General features: G+C 36.7%; 1 protein-coding gene across 1 annotated transcript; it reads left to right on the top strand.

Moving 5' to 3' along the window:
* Positions 1-525: 525 nt before the first annotated feature.
* On the top strand, positions 526-13,644 carry LOC116250602 (serine/threonine-protein phosphatase 2A 65 kDa regulatory subunit A beta isoform). Its single transcript, XM_031624354.2, has 13 exons — positions 526-781; positions 1,912-2,320; positions 3,153-3,399; positions 7,305-7,417; positions 8,076-8,155; positions 9,243-9,384; positions 9,657-9,737; positions 10,385-10,489; positions 10,898-11,080; positions 11,377-11,469; positions 12,541-12,680; positions 12,933-12,999; positions 13,104-13,644. Exons 2-13 carry the CDS (start codon positions 1,928-1,930, stop codon positions 13,221-13,223), a joined length of 1,764 nt encoding a protein of 587 aa, XP_031480214.1. The 5' UTR covers positions 526-781; positions 1,912-1,927; the 3' UTR covers positions 13,224-13,644.
* Positions 13,645-17,758: the final 4,114 nt, after the last annotated feature.

Below are 17,758 nucleotides of genomic sequence, written 5' to 3'. Positions count from 1 at the left end.
GTCTCATAAAACCGAGCTAAAAAATACAGAATCAAACGGCCCAACTAAAGCATTTGTACGGCTACTTTTTTATATCGTTATTTAAACCCATATGACTTTTGTACAATTAAATGAAGATATGATTCGTTCACATCCTTAATAAGGAGGTCGAAACAAATTAGGTTCGAGATTAATTAATTGAAACAAATCAAATGGGTCGGAAGGCTTGGGTTTGGTCTTGAACTGGATCCAAAAGGATTTGGAACAAGCTGGTGATGCGTAGTTGGATCCAGGTCAGAATCAAGTAAGCAAAGCCTGTTCAAACCCGCCTTGGAAAGCAGGTCATGGGACCCCATACCGTAACTGGACCAGGACGTGGATCTCTGCCATTGGATTCAAAATTCAAATCAGGCAAATGATCTAAATGGGATCCAACAAGTAAAATTCGGATCTCTCGTCGGGTAAGTTGAAGCCGATCCGTGGTCTACCAATTCTATATTAGAGGCGCCTTTCGCTTATCCAACTCGCGTAAGCTCGCAGCTCATGTAACGATTCCCCAGCGAGAAAAGAAATGAAAGCGCCATCGGAAAAAGCGAAAAATATAAAGCGCGACTACAATTTCATTTTCTCCTTGTTTTTGTTTTATTTTTTCTTCCCCTGACGAACTCGGAGGACTTCTCTTCCTCAGATCTGTCTCCCCAAACGGAACCCTAGATTTTTGCTTCTCCGGCACTCGTCGATTCAAGGAGCTCTCGGACCACAGTCGAGCTCGAATCCGTCGTCGTTGAGATCCTCCTTCAAGGTATGTCCATCTCTTCCCTGATCTGTGGCTCACTTTCCCCATTCTTTATCGTCTTCGGAGGCGCTGTTGATTTTCTTGTTCGCTCGAGACCTTTGGGCGGATTCATTCGACGTAAGATTCGTCATTTGATCGCTTTGATCTAGAATTTGGGCGATCCGGTCCGGAGAATGTGTAGTCCTTGACGCTGTGTCTGGGTTCGAAGATCTATTGGTTTTCGGGGCTTTCTTGTTTTATTGTGGCCTCTTGTTGCCGGGTGGTTCTGATAATTGGCTTTCACTCTGGCGTTTCTTTGCAACGTTTCATGGGTAGTGTCTAATTGATTGATCTGACCGCTGGATGGTCCGCGAACGTTTGGGGTATTTTCTTGCTCTTTTGCATGAGATCTGAGAGGCGGCGGTTTGAAGATGGGTAGGTTTGTTTCGACATGCCTGTTGGCGGTTGTATTGCTGCTGTTTATTGGTGTGCGACAAATTGCTCAATGCCGAATGCTCATTGTTGTCTTCATGCAAGATCACGGGCGTTTTATTGTTGTTTCTTTCTAGGTTATAGTCTCTGTCTACCTCTGTTTAGTTTTCTTCTATCTGTTTATTCTGAAAGAAGGAAGAGTAGATGAAAGGAGAACCACAAGAAAGGGAGGGAAGACAGGAAATACTTTATGTTGTTCTTATTTCCCGTTAACTGTTCTAGTTCAATTCTTTATGTTGTTATACTTTTCCATTTCTTTAGGTTTCAATTAGCATGATTTTTATTATGGGGTTGCTGCTCATGAGAGCGAACTGGTGCTGGGACCGGATTAAGTAAATGTTAAGCGCCCATATTTGGAAAATTGAGGACAGATTTTTTTTGTAAATGCTAGTCGTGACTCATGAATGTGTGTTCCTCAGCCTCTCTGCTAGACTTGCATGTAAGTTAGGAAATTTGATACAAGATTTTTATGTCTATGGGATCAGCATTCAATTCTTATGAATCAAGCATGTGAATTGTTTGCATCACCTCTTATCTTTATGATAACACCGTAGAGCAGTTGACGTTAGATGACTTATTGCTCTTTGTTCTCAAGAGTATCCTCTCTATTGGTCATTGGGCTCTTTATGATTGAAGACATCCTTTTTTTTTCCCCACAATTGCAGGACCTGTGGAAACTTAATGGCTATGGTAGATGAGCCACTTTATCCAATAGCTATATTGATAGATGAATTAAAAAATGAAGATATTCAGTTGCGGCTAAACTCCATACGAAGATTGTCTACAATTGCACGGGCTCTGGGTGAGGAGAGAACTAGGAAGGAGTTAATTCCTTTTCTTAGTGAGAATAATGACGATGACGATGAGGTGCTTCTTGCAATGGCTGAGGAGTTGGGGGTGTTTATTCCTTATGTTGGTGGAGCAGAACATGCTCATGTTCTGCTTCCACCATTGGAGACATTGTGCACTGTAGAGGAAACTTGTGTAAGAGACAAGGCTGTGGAATCACTATGCAGAATTGGTTCTCAAATGAAGGAGAGTGACTTAGTAGACTGGTTTATTCCTTTGGTAAAGGTATGATATTGCAAATAAGTGCTTTTTAGTTCTGAATGTGATAGACCTGTTTCATTGATTGGAAGACCACTGGAAACAAATTTCATCTTTCCTCTATGTGTTTTCTTTGCAATAAAGCAGAATTATTCTGAAGGACATGAATGCCATTCCAGCTGTGGAATTTTTGTTTCATTTTTTGCCAATATTGAGTAACTTAAAACTTCATGATATGTTCAATTTCAAGAAGAAAATCCCAACACACAGACATAATGTTATATATGAAAACTAATCCCTATCAAGTTTCACGTTTTCCTATATTTATAGACTATTTTTTACTGCTGCATTCTCCATTTAATTGTTGTTTATTCCATGTCCACAGATATCGTGTTTTTGTTTTTTTCTGGAAATTGTGATATTCATGTTAAAAATATAAAATAAACATGAAAAAGATATTTTTTTTTGGGACAGAACGTGAAAAAAATTTACTGCTTTTTTAGTGCCTTTCCCATTTTTTTCATTTTTTATATTTTTTCAATGTTAATGTCATCATGCAATCAACTTTTCATCATTATTAAAAACATTAGTTTTATAATTTTATTTAGTTATTTTTAATGCTTTCTTATTAGTTTCTCATTATTTTATTTTTACCTATTTTTTTACAATTTTTATTTTTTAAATACTTGCTGGCTGAGTTCTTTCCAATAAAAATAACTTTGCTGAAAGGTACCCGAGAAAGACCTGGCTGTGAAAATCCTTAGAATGTTATTTGTGGCTATGATTCATTCCTTAGTTGTCAATTAGCAGCTGTGTTGTCATGGCATTTTAACCCCTTCTGCACCATTTTATCATTCAGAGACTAGCAGCTGGTGAGTGGTTTACTGCACGTGTTTCATCATGTGGATTATTTCATATTGCTTATCCCAGTGCCCCAGATATGCTTAAGGCAGAGCTCAGATCTATATACAGTCAGTTGTGTCAAGATGATATGCCCATGGTTAGAAGGTCTGCCGCATCAAACTTGGGAAAGTTTGCTGCTACAGTTGAATCCAACCATCTGAAGACAGATATTATGACCATTTTTGAGGATCTTACGCATGATGGTATGGGGCTTTCATTACATATCCATTTAGGCACTATTTTTCTTGTTATTGTTTTTTATGTAAGTAGAGATGGTCACTCTATCCTTCCCTTTCTGTCTTTTAAGCAACTCATTTCAAGTTCTCGTCTTTAGCTTTCAACGTGGTATCTACAGTTTTATACAAGTGGAAGTTTCCCGGCATTCATTTAATCAAGTACTTTTTCAGAGTGACATTAAAAGTTTCATCTCTAAGCAAACAATCATTTATTGAATTTGATTACAGTGATGCCATGGTGAGATTATGGACCCTGGGCCCTGGGGTATAAACATAAGTGACTATGTTACTATCATTAATTTGGTAGGAGACGATTTCATATAGTCATACATCTGATCTAAGACAAAGGATCCATTCCTTTTTAATTACTTTGATGATGATATGGACACAAGTGCAGCTACAGTGTGCAATATGAATATGAAGTTTCTGACAAGATATGCATAGGGTGTGTGGTCTCACATGTACACACACACACACACACACAACTCTTTTGAAATGTTCTTTAGAAGCTTCAACTGTCGTTTATGGAATAATAGTCTTTGTCACTCCAATGAAATGCCGGTACTCAACAAATCTATAATTAACGGTAGGCACTTCTAATGTCAAGCATATGCCAACAATTAGGAGGTTGAATTAACAGTAGTTACGACTATGTCAAACAAAGACCACAAATTAATTGGATCATAAAGATGGTCAGAACCAGGACCAGATTAAGTTAGAAGGGTGCTACTGATGCAGTATAGACATTTATGAGAGGACTTGATAGGGCAGCTGTTGGTAAGAGCACCTGACAGGAGCACCTACATGGATTGTCTTTGAAAATTCTCTGCCAATAAAAGAAAAATCATATTGCTGTCATAAAATCCTTTACATCTACTGCTAGTTTCAGCTTGTAATCCTGAAACTTATGTCAATTTGTAAATCTAATGCTTGATTCCTCCTAAGTTCCACCTAGCATCTGCCTGCTTTACATTAATTAACTGTTTAATATATCTCTGCTAAGTGGCAACTCAGATCGAAAAGTATCAGTTTCTTGCTTTAAACTTTTACTGTTGCATGCTATATTGTTAAGGCATCACCTAGGCATCGCTTAGGCATGGACTAAGCATGAGTCCCTCCACACCCATTGCCTAAGTCCACCACTTAGTCTACGGGATATGTGTTGGCACCTAGGCTGCCGCTTAGGCTCGCCTAGACTGGCCTAGGTGCCAACATGCCTAGTCCATGGGAAAGTGAAAACTGAAAAGGCACCTTCCCTTTCAATTAAAGTTTTCTAATTGAGTATATATTGTTGTGTACTTTATTTTGTATTGATTACATATTTTTATGTATTGTTATGTTGATTATGCTGTTATATATATATATATATATATATATATATATATATATATATATATATATATATATATATATATATATATATATATATATATATATATATATATATATATATTGTTATATGTGTTAGTCACTTAGTCTGTTATATAGTATTGTGATATCTCATACTTGTTATATGTATACAATTATACATTAGTATGGTTACGTTACATATTTATATCATACAGTTGTATGTATTGTTAATTTGTTATACCTGTTATATATATATATATATATATATATATATATATATGGTTTTATGCAATTATGTACCGTTAGTCTGTTTTGTTAACCTGCTGTTATACCTGTAACATATATTGTAATACCTGTTATATGTATTGTAATTTGTTAGAATATTGTTATGATACATGTGTTATACCTGTTATGCGCTGTTAGTCTGTTTTGCTATATATAATACCTGCTGTTATACTTATACCTGTTATATGTATAATACAATTTGTTATTCATGTTATATGTATTGTAATACATGTTATATGTATATACTGTTATATCCAGTCTGTTATACCTGATATATAGTATTGCATCAAACTATTATATGTATATACGGTTAGCCTGTTATATAATATGTAGTATTGTGATACCTGTTATATGTACCTGTTAGTAACTTATATGTATTGTTACTGTTGTGTACTTATATGTATACTATTATATAGTGCCTTGTTAAATTATGTTTTTCTTTAAGTACGGATGGATTGAAGCCTTCTTGCAGATTTACATTCCTTCTTCTAGAGATTAGATTTAGTTTTTTTTTTTCTTGTATTAGATTACATTTAATGATTTATGCTAAACTTATTCTATTGATTTGCATATTCAATGAAGTCAACAATTAATTTTTGATTGTTTAAGTTGATTATGCTTGTTTACTACCCTCCACATTTCAAATATTAGTAATAGTTAATCAAAATAACTTGACATATTAACATAACTAAAGAAAAAAAAATTGGTCGCCTTTTTTGCCTAGGTGCTAGGCCCTGCCTGGTGCTCACAGCCAGACCCTGGGTGCCTTGGCAACATAGATTGCATGTTATATTTCATGCCAGAAGTCTTCAAAAGAGTCCTTCCTTCTTGGGCCCATGAAGATGTTAATTTTGACTACTTAGACCATAATTGCTGACATCTACGATAACCAATCTGAGATTCTTAGTCCACAAAAGCAAAAGGATTAGACATTTCTCATAACCTTAACTAAATGTATGTTACATGATCTTTCTTTGTGATGAATTTTCTCCACTTCTTGGTAAAAGAGAAGGTTGGTGATTTTATAAGATGACGATGTATTTTGTTCAACATGGTGTGTGGATTTGGGTTTCATGAATTGCACAAACTTCTGATTTTCTCCTTTAGACACTTCTACCAACTCTGTGCCTTCAAGAATAAAATCTGCAGCCAGGCAGGCTAAGAGAAGCACACGGACATCCCAAAGAATTTAGTACGGTTTTAGGTCATGAGATCATAAATAAATGAGGTGTAGTGTCCTCTATCTGAGGTGAAAATGGCAGTGAGACTGTGAGAGGCATGTAGCATGTTGTATTTGACTTGACTTGTGGACCACTTATTAAAGTTGTTATAATGGGGAACTCATCTTTTTTCTCATGTGCATGTCTTTACCAAAACAAAAGGTTGGACACATGTTGTTTCCATTGGCTGAATTTCTGAACTTTCTACATTGTTCAGGAAGACACTCGAGCTAATTCTATTGGGATCAGCTCTGGGGACTTGTGACTTTTTTTTTTTTTTTGAGAACAAACACATTCATACCCCAGTTGACTGTAAGAGTTCTTTCCTTCTCTTGAGCTACATGGTTGAATCTATAATCGAAAGGGGAGAGACAAAGGTAATCGGTTGAATTTTGATGGATAGATTCTATGGCTAAACTGCGATTCCATATTATAAGCTTCACCCAATATGGAAGTTTGTGCTGGAATTGTTGGCAGGCATGGATAGTTTTTGACAAATTCTTTCTTTGAGATTCTTTCATCAAGATAGGCTTTAAAATTGTTGAGATTCATGGACAGCTCCTGTGATTATAGCCAGCCGGGCACTCCCGTCCTTGACTTGCTAGTGACGAGACTTATGTGATTACTTGCATGTGATGGGTCCCCAGTGTTCAAGGCTCTACACATCCTACATGTCAGAGATCAAGATATTCTGACAACTAGATGTCTTTCTTGCTTGGTTCGTGCAAGGTGTATGGAATTTGTATCCCAATGAATTGGTTGTCTTTTCTTTAACTAGACCAGCTAACAGATTGGATATTTGACTCCTAAACTCTTGACTGTTAATGGAGACTGATATTATCAACATGTTTATTTCTGAGAAAACTTGGAAGATACTTTATCTGAAGGATATTTCATTTGTATTGGTTAGACTGGTTAACTTTGAAGTTTGTTTTCCTTCTATTTTTTCTGTTCAAGTTCTTTCAGTTGTTCAAACACAATTGTATTTCATGGAGTTGATTGCATTTGGTATTTCAGATCAGGATTCTGTTCGGTTGTTGGCTGTTGAAGGATGTGCAGCACTTGGGAAGTTGTTAGAGCCTCAAGATTGTGTAACTCATATACTTCCTGTCATTGTTAATTTTTCCCAGGTATGCCAAGCAGACGCCATATTGGCTTGTTTAGAAGTTAGGTTATTATGTTCTCACGTTCTGAGTGTTAATACGAGGGTCAATTTCCTGTTCGAAGTTTCTCTCTGTGAAAATTTTATGTTTCTAGCAATCTAAACTTATTTGAAGGTGCTTAACCATAATCTAGCTGTCATATTGAACATTTATCTTTCAACCATTTCTGATACTTAAACATGCTTGCACATCCATATTATAATTTGCCTGTTCAATATATGTGAAATTACTTTGGTAGGTTGGGAAATTCTTTTATCATCATTCTATGCCCTTGGACTTATTTTATGTTTAAAATTAAATGTGAAAGTGTGCGGATAATGGGAAAACCATGTTCCTGGTGCATTATGCATTTCTATGACTTTCAGACATTTTTTGACTACTAATTTCTTATTATCCACACAAAAAATATGACACTTTTTGTTTTTTTTTTGTATATTTGGTGAATCTGTGACATTTTCTATCTGTACTTCATGGTATGTTGAATTTGTCAATATTCTATTTTGTTTGCATGCATCTTATTGGATGGCCTAGGGATTTATAGGTGAAACTGTTCAAAACCCATGTATGTTTTGGTTTCTGCATCACTACACGGTATTCCAAGGCTGAATTGCTGTAATGCCTACAGGATAAGTCTTGGCGTGTTCGTTATATGGTTGCAAATCAGTTATATGAGCTTTGTGAAGCTGTTGGTCCTGAGCCCACTAGGTAATGATCAACTCCTGTATAGCACTAATGTTAGACTCTGGGATTTACTTTCCTCTTAGTTTATGCTCTGCTACTGGACAGAACATATTTGTGCTCTATGTGAACTCTTTTTTGCTTTTAAGGATTCCTCTACTGTGTAGACATTTATCTCTAAATTTTGTGAACAGCGCTTAAATATCTAATTTTCTTTTGTAGTACAAAACCTCCATATGTTCATTTTTGTTCCAATTAGTCAGGCTGCTAATTGCCAAGCACCGATCATGGTGTTACAGCCTTGTCTGGCTACCTTTAAAATGACTAAATGGTTTATAACTTTATACTTCTCCGTGAGTAACAACCTTTGGCATAAAGATAATGTTGAAAAACTGCAATTTATTGCTGATGCTTTCCTGAAGTGATTTATGCTTTTTTGCCAGAGATGTCTACTTGGAAAGACTTGAATAATGAAATATTAAAAGCTAAAGTTGCAAGGAGGCAATAAACATGATAGAATACAAAAAATGCAACTTTTTAGAAAGTTTTGTTGATTTATGACAATTAAGCCTTCTCTCTCTTGCTTCCACACACACAAATGTTATATATACCATTAATACCTTGATGGTCTAACATCTCTCTCCTGCAATTTTTTACTTCCAAGATATTTTGGTAACACAGTGATTTTTGTTCACGGACCATTTTGTTGTTTTATTATGTTTAGCTCATTGTCACAGAAAACACATATTAATCGAAAAAAACACGTTAAATATGTAAAAAATAAGTCAGCCATATAAAATGGCAATTAGGTGTGTCTTTTTTTAAAAAACACCAGAAAAAAAAACGTGAAAAAACCGTATTATACGCTTTTTTTGTATATTTTATTATTTTTTTTATAATTTTCGGGATTTGTTAAATGTTTTCAATTTTTTAAAAATTTGCAGAGATTTTTCCGAGATATTCTTGAGATATACAACTTTGTCGTATTATACTCGAGAAATCCCTCGCCGTATAAATTTATAATACCCATACACGATATATGCGACAATGGTTTAGAACTTTAGACCTTATTGTTCTACTAAGAGAAGTTGATTCTAGCATTTTGGTGTTCCAGGACGGACTTGGTGCCTGCATATGTTCGGCTTCTACGAGATAATGAGGCAGAGGTGCGGATTGCAGCTGCAGGAAAAGTAACCAAATTTTGTAGAATATTGAATCCACAACTTGCTATCCAGCACATCCTTCCATGTGTGAAGGTATTGATTAATTGTTTCATTAGTTTTCGTATGAGCTGTTGAATGCTAATGGACAAGCCTGATTTTTAATTTTAAACTCTCTCTCTCTCTCTGTCTGTCTATATATATATATCTATATAGGTATATATGTATGTAAGTATGTGTGTATGTATGGAGAGAGACAGAGAGGTCACACAACTATTCCGCAAGTGCCAGGTTTATTCCGATCTAGAATATTTTGTCTGGTAGCCTTGTATAATTACTTTGAGTCTCAGAAGATAACTCTTTTGCAGGAATTATCATCAGATTCTTCTCAGCATGTGCGTTCTGCTTTAGCATCAGTCATAATGGGAATGGCTCCGGTCCTAGGGAAGGTGGGTTTCTTTGGATTTTTGGTCATCTATTTTTCTTTTTTCTTTTCTTTTTGGCATATCTATGTTTTTTCTTTAATTTTTTGACAAACATGTTCACTAACATGTTGCTGGATTGCTGACGTTGTTGAAAGATCGAGCATTTCACTGTTGTACACAAAAAATAAAAGATAAAATCCTTGTCTAATTGCAGTATTTTCAAACCATCATATTAAAGTTTTCATGATAATTAAATCATCTTCCTGTCTGTCTCTGCATTGTGTTTTAAATTGCATATACACTGTGAGTGCAGAAACCTTTTTATTGAATTTATTAGTTTTTTTTCATTCCTGGGAAATTTTTGAGTCTTGAGGTGTATCATTTATGGCATCAGTGTCATGTCAAACCAGATTAGCAATTGAATAAGACTGCAAACTCGTGCCCATGATCCTTTCTCCTTGGCTCGCCTTCTATTGCTACAAGATATGGTTATTTCTGGGATGATATATTGATTACCTGTTCAAAGCAGTATAGCAGTGGAGAGCAATACTTTTGCTCTCTTCCTAAGGAACAGGATTTGATGTAAACTACAGCATCTTATTTAGTGATCTCACTGAAGTTAACTTTTTTGTCATGATTTGCTTCATATGGTTTTTGATGTTAATATACAGGATGCCACCATTGAGCAACTTCTTCCAATTTTCCTTTCCCTGCTGAAGGATGAGTTTCCTGATGTACGGTTGAATATTATTAGCAAACTTGATCAAGTAAATCAGGTACACTTTTACTCTAATAGCGTTACCAATGGTCTTACTGCTGCTTCCCATGCTTCCTAATAATATTGTTTGGCGTTAGTATTTAAATTTATATTGCACAATCTTTTGTTCTTGAAGACAGCCCCTTAGCTTTTTCCTTTCCCTTTTTGGTTTCTAATGCTGATAGTGTGGTCTTGTGATTCTTATTTGAGAAAGAGTACAAGAAACTATTCCATTATTCGTTGTCATTTGTTGCGCAGTATTTCCAAGATTTATGCTGTAATTTCTATTGTGCATGTCTATATGTGTTTGATCTGTCGGTGCAATTAAATCATGACTTCAGAGCTTGGTTGAAGTTGATGCTGTGATGTAGTGTCCAGAACTTGAGGAAGAAAACCATCTTGTACTTATGAAGTCACCTTATTTCAGGTGATTGGAATAGATCTCTTATCGCAATCTCTCCTTCCAGCAATTGTGGAGCTTGCAGAGGATAGGCATTGGAGAGTCCGACTTGCTATAATAGAATATATTCCTTTATTGGCAAGTCAATTGGGCGTTGGTTTTTTTGATGATAAGCTTGGTGCCCTTTGCATGCAGTGGTTGGAGGATCAGGTTCGGATTTTCACTACTTTGTTCTTGTCCATAGATTCAACAAATCATTTTTTCTTTTATCCTTTCTCATACATCTACCCTGATAAAGCTTGCACCTTTTCCTTTTCCCTTGAGTAGAAGTGTATTTTGTGCATATCCATTGTCTTTCCACTATAAAAAATGGATGCAGTTTTCTTTGCCATCTAGTCAGTTGCTACAAGTCTATGATCAGATATATTTTGTTCAAGTGCTTTGAGTGGACTTGGTTCCTTAAATTTTGGTTACTTATTTCAAGTTATTGGGTTTTCTTTTTGCAGGTCTTCTCAATCCGTGAAGCTGCTGCAAATAACTTGAAGCGGCTTGCTGAAGAATTTGGCCCAGAGTGGGCAATGCATCATATTATTCCTCAGGTCAGTTTTGTTTTCATCAGTTTCTTACTGTTTCTGACTTCTAATAAATTTGACAAACATGGTATGGCTATTTGTCTGAAAACCGATGCCTTTGTCCTATGGATGAATGCTTTTAGCTTATCAATTAGTACTTTATAATTTATATGCTTAATTGACATGTAGGCTATTGTATATGTCGGTTTCTTAAACCTCTGTGAGCTGTCTGTTTGTTAAACCTCTGTGTGTGGCGAGTTTCAGGTGAGAGAATGTTGCCGTCACTGGTCAATCTGTAAGGCATAGTTTAGATCATTACTATGGATGGATAAAGGCTTTTTTAAAAAGAGTTTTCTTTGAAGTGGACATAGGTAATTTTTAATTTTTAGCCATCTCTATATATATATATATATATATATATATATATATATAGTATAAACAGAGAGAGAGCGAGAGAGAGAGATGGGTGCATCCCAGATCACGGTCATTGGGCTACATTACATAAAATGTACACAGAAAACTTACTTTCTGCAATCCAACCTTGTAGATATGAAGTGAAGAAGGATTTGATTACAGACATGTATTTAGTTGATGATTTCTTTGGCCTAGATAACCATCAAAAGATTAATGGTTGTTACGGCACAATTGCAATAAAGGAATCAACATTTTTCATTAACCAACTTGAACAAAAACATGTATTGTGCCAAATTGGTAGTTGTAGACCTGTGAGGAGGCTTAGATTATATTTAAAATATCTGCTAGGCTGTCTAGGATACACTTGTCCCTGTATATATGTTTGTGGTGTGTGTGTGTTACATATAGTTCTATCCCGTACCTGAACTTTTTTGAAATTGCTTTGCACCCTTATCCATGTCTGCATTCATGGCCACACGGATACACCAAATTGATGTAGTCCTTGAATGCATAAACTTCTTTAAAGATTTTCATGTGTGCATGCATGATTGTATGCTTATTTTGTGGGGGATTCTCATGTGGATGAGGTGTTAAATAAGTGGAATGGCTATAGTTATTTGTTCTTTAGTTTTTGTGTTTGTATTTTTTATTTATAATTCTGATTTTTGGTTTTCTTTGCTGTAGGTTCTGAACATGATTGCCAACCCACACTATTTGTATCGAATGACAATTCTGCATGCTATCTCTTTACTGGCCCCTGTCATGGGTTCTGATATTACGTGCCACAAACTATTGCCTGTTGTCATCAATGCTTCGAAGGACAGGTGAGTACTTGAAAGAATCTAATTAAGCTAGTGAGCACAGAATTTGTTTCTGGAGTAAGGAGTATTCTTGGACATTCCTGAGCACACTGAAGGGTCAGTAACTTTTTCCAAGAGGGCGTCGTGCTTTCAGGAATTGAGTTGATGCGCTGAGATGGAGATGTTGCTCTGTCTGGCTTCTGGATTTTAGCTGTGCCATGCATATACCCCATCTGTGTAATCTATTAACTGACCACAGAACTTTATGCTTGACAGAGTACCAAACATCAAATTTAATGTGGCAAAGGTACTGCAAGCCCTCATTCCAATAGTTGACCAATCGGTGAGTTATTTCTTTACATTCTCATTTTCAAGGGCATCTACCTATGCTGTTAACTTCAACTATGTAACTGAACTGTTTTTTTTTTCTTTTTCTTGTGGCTTTAGGTAGTGGATCAGACAATCAGACCTTGCTTGGTTGAGCTCAGTGAAGATCCAGATGTTGATGTGAGATACTTTGCCAATCAGGCGCTCCAGGCATGTGATCAGGTGATGATGTCTTCTTGATAACTGTTGCTGGCTGATATACTTTGATCTCACTGACGGCAAGCATGAAAATTACGGCCAGTGTAGTTTCTGTACCAAAGTAGTTCTGAACCCTTGAGGAGAGCCCCTCCCTGTTTGGTGGTATTCATCTTTCTCACGGAAGGCATTTTCAACGAGTTGCACATTTATGATTTTCTTCGGTCTCATCCCATTTTGATTTTTCAATTACTTCAGCTTCTCTTAGTGATCCGATCTGAGTGTGTATCTGTCCCCGCTCCCATCCTCTTCCTGTTCAATATTGTTGTTTCCTCTCCTTTTCTCTCTTTCTCTCCCTCTGGTGGTTAGACTAATTTGTCGTCCAGAGTACTTGGAAATTTTCTTTTAGACGATGTAAATTATTTCCATCTTGGTAGTCAAGATCACGATAGTGGAGATCAACTTATATTTACTGGCATTCACGTTCATTGGAAATGAAACTGGAAAATTTTGCCAAGTTTAGACCAACTAATTCTATTAGACGGGATTGTAAAGCAGGGACGCGTCTGAAGGGAACCTGATAGCCTTTGGCTTTTGATTTTTTTTTAATAATGACTTGTCAACTGGATTTGCTAAAAAATTCACCATATTAGGCCGAAAGAGAGGGGTACCTTATGTTTGAACTGTTGACGTTCTCTAACGTGACTCCTCTCTATTAAACTCTTGTAGCTCCTGCGTAAGTCCATTTTCTGGTAATAATTCACTCAGCAGGGTTCCAGGGGAACTCTGTTTTGAGAGTTTTACACCTGGGCCCTGGAGTTGGATCTCTGGCGGTTTTCCTTGTCCTTTTAAAGCTCGTCACTTCCAATTCCCGTGACCTTTGCAATCCTCTTCTTCGTTGAAACACCTGAGAAAGTAATTCCAAGGTTTCTTGGTGACATACAGCGAAAATACTTCGTTGGTTGTTCGCAGACGATGTAAATAAAAGCTATGGAACAGCAAAACAAGAGAAAGAGTGGCCCTGCTGTCTCGTGCCGGATCTCGTGGCATCATGTCCTTGCCTGGCGTGTCTAAGGTGCGGTAAAGTTAAAAAAGGCTACCACTGGCAGTTGAATTTCGTCGACCTATACCTGACTTTATATACCGTAACACATATTTAGCTGTAACCAGACAAAGAATAAGCTTGAAATTGAACCCAGACTTGGATATTTGTTAGGCAAAATAGACAGACCACGTATCTTTCCAAGTTCTAATCAACAAATCTGCGTCCGTTTTAGTCGGTCCAATGCAACCAGAGCGTGTTGGCCATCTCGTTGTACGATATTGAAAGTGGAGGTAAACCGGGGCATTGGACGTCATGGCTCATCGGTGAAGTCGGCAGACAAAAGGCAACCCCCGTTTTGTAAGAAGTTTCAGGGTATCCACAAAATATTCCAAGCATGTTCTCAAAGTAACCGAAACTGCCATAAAAACTAACGTGAAGTGAACTTCAAAATCAAGATTCAGGTCAACTATCAATTATTCAGACATCGGCATATTTGGTTTTTTTTTTTTTTTCTACATGATATTTTTGCAAGTTTTACATGTTGAAATTCTTTCAAGATAATGAGAACGTAGGCGGTAGGCCCTTGCTCCAAGTGGCATAATTATTGTTGTTATTATTATTATTATTATCATAATTATTGATCGACTATTCACTATATGGGTTTAGATAATAGCCCAAACTATTTGGCAGGCCGATGAAGTTCTAGCTTTCTTTTTATTATTGTTAAAGCAAAAATCGATATTGTGCACTTTTCCGAAGCGATGCCATAAAAGCCGTTTATGTTTGTCTGATTTCAAGCTGGACCTAAGCTTCCTCGCCCTTGTTCTCTCCGCCCTCTCTCTCTCATTTAATGTCAAAAAAAATAATATCTCGTTCGTCCTGAAGTGAAGGTATGTATGGTTATGCATGGCGCTCTCTGCGCCTCAAGACCTGAGAGTTGCTGGCCATACCTCAAATTAGTTGGGGCAACAAACCAAAAATGGGGACTTCAGTGAGTGACTTGATTTTTTAGAGTCATCATGCCATCTAATGAAAGTCATCTAATTCATCATGATAAACAGTTAAAAAAAAAGATTATAAGTATTTTCATGGTCCAGTATTAATTGCCACTTTGATTAGATAACTATAAACAGTTAAACCAATTGTTTAATCACTTATATATATATCGTTGTAACTTTAAAAAGCAAACATGTTTGCAATGAAATTTCCGATTTAATCTGGTTTATCAAATTAATATAACTTTTTAATCAATTATCATCTTAAAAAAAAAATCGCACGACTCTTCTCCCTCTCCCCAGCCACCCACCCCAAAAAATTAATTGCTCATCAGGCTACCGGTACTTTATGATGTCATGCACCCGTCTCTCTCATGTTTCCTTCGTACATTAACGTCAGCACTGCACAGACACTCTCTCTCTCTCTTTCTCTCTCTCATATATTACTGTATATGTTACATTGTAAGAATCGCCATTTTGGCAGCTGGTTGATCAACTCCATTGTTATATTTTAATTTGTAGATTTGCCCAACTCCATGATGCTTCTATGATGAAATATTTTAAAATACATCACTTGCAAAACTCCTTTCCAAATCAAAATACTGAAATGACCATTTGATGTGGATCTTGATTCAATGACAAGAGGGTTTCCCAAATTTCTTTCCAGAAACATATGGTTCTCTTTGAAACTTTGGGACAAAAAAGGAGCTCCTTCAAAAGAAAATTTACCCAATTAAAAGAATAAAAATAAAAAAGCAAGCTCTCGAATTGCTAGCGGGACCAAGAAGAAGGTGGTGGCGCGTTTGGACATAGTCGGTAAGTTGGATTGCTTTCTGTAATTCACTCAACACAGCAAAAACGAAACAGAACAAACAGATGGAAAGATTCTTTCGAAGTGTTTGAAAAGGTTGAAGTGAGAGAGATGATGATTCGTGACTGTAAAAGGATAAAAAAAAAGTTAAAAAGAACAAACCACATGACCACTGAAACAAGAATAAGAGATAGGGAGATAAACTTTTTGACAGTTGAGGTTCACTGGTGGGGAGGGCTTGAGGAGAAAGTCGCTCATTGGGAAAGGGGTTGGGGGGGCACTGATCGATGATGATATTCAAGAATCAATGGGGTTCACTGGCTGGGGGCAAGATTGGCAGTCATGAAATGACCCTTCTTCTCACTTTGTCAGGCCCCAACCTGGCCTTTGTACGATGGCATAAAATTCCCCCCACCCCACTTTCTTCTCAATCCCCTTCTCTTTCTCTCTCTTGCAGCATGTTTGATAGCCTAGGATTTAATATCCTAAGCATTGCAAACGTCAGATTTCAAAACCAACTTTTTCAGCTCATTAAGAGTTTTAGATCTGTGGTGATTTGAAATTGTAAGATCTTAGATCCAGGGATTTAAGGTTAGACTTCTCTCCCCTCCTCCCCATTTGACTTTAAATTCATGATTTTCAACTACTCAGATCTTCAAATTGTTTAAAATAAAGATCTTCCATGGCATAAAATTTTTTTTTTATTATTATGGAGTCTTGGATCTATCGACTTATAAGAGAAAGAAAAACAAGAACATTGCACTGACCGTCATGACAGTCAAGGCCTAAAGAGCGAGAGAGAGATGCACTGTCAAGGTCAGTGGTCCTCGTCGTGGTCGTCCACCAAAACCACAAAACAAGAAAAAGGATCTCGACCACCATGGCTGTCCAGATTGTTAGAGTTTAAAGAGAGAGAGAGAGAGAGAGAGAGAGAGATCAAATGCGGTTTTTAAAAACCTTAGTTTTTAAGATCTTTGGATGTGAGACATAAGGATTTTAAATCAGCCTTGGATCTTATCAAACACTACATTAGAGTCTTGCCAAACAGTGTGCAGCTCAACTGGTTGAACATGCGGCACATGGACAGCATGTCTCAGGTTCAATTCTCATGGGGCCCAGGGTGAGGTCCATTATTATGATATTTTACAAGCTTCATCTCTTCCTCAGGAACAACAAGTGAGTTCCTTAATTCACATGCATTATTTTGACATTTTACAAGCTTCACTTGAAGGATAATTGTTTGTGAAAATCAACGACTTTGGCAGGAGATCTTGTAGTCAAGTCGCTTGCTGGCTATGTGTTCCTTTAGATTCACATCTAGCCAACATGAAAAGTTGGTGATAATGTAGGTGAAGCAATATTTTAGGCAAACCAAACCAAACCAAAAAATTAAAACCAAATAAAAGGCCTTGTTTTGGTTCGAAACTTGACTCAATGGCGCTTGTGTAACTAAGCCCACTCAAGCTCGATCTCCTATGCAATCCGACAAAAAGAAAGAAAGCTGTCTTTTTCTACCACTCAATGCAAATTAATGCTGTCATGCTACATTGAAGAGCTTCTACCAGTTAGCTTGCCTTTCATCAAGCTAGGTGAATGAACCAACGAGTACAAAAAAATTGATTGATGACCGCCAAGCTCGCTTCAATTGGTCACAATCTTAATCTTGTTAGCTAGTGACAGAGCTAGAAATTTTTCGTTGAAAGGTGATACTTTAAGACATACCACGGAA

Source organism: Nymphaea colorata, chromosome 3 (genome assembly GCF_008831285.2).
Source record: "Nymphaea colorata isolate Beijing-Zhang1983 chromosome 3, ASM883128v2, whole genome shotgun sequence".
NCBI lineage: Eukaryota > Viridiplantae > Streptophyta > Magnoliopsida > Nymphaeales > Nymphaeaceae > Nymphaea > Nymphaea colorata.
The sequence above is the reverse complement of the archived record's forward strand: the minus strand, read 5'-3'. Positions and strand labels throughout refer to the sequence as shown.

What these genes read in the sequence shown, in the direction of transcription:
- LOC116250602 (XM_031624354.2), top strand. Translation starts at nt 1,928, where the DNA reads ATGGCTATGGTAGATGAGCCACTTTATCCAATAGCTATATTGATAGAT. An exon ending in AACTTGATCAAGTAAATCAG is followed by an intron (nt 10,490 to 10,897) that starts GTACACTTTTAC and finishes ACCTTATTTCAG; the next exon opens with GTGATTGGAATAGATCTCTT. An exon ending in ATCAATGCTTCGAAGGACAG is followed by an intron (nt 12,681 to 12,932) that starts GTGAGTACTTGA and finishes TATGCTTGACAG; the next exon opens with AGTACCAAACATCAAATTTA.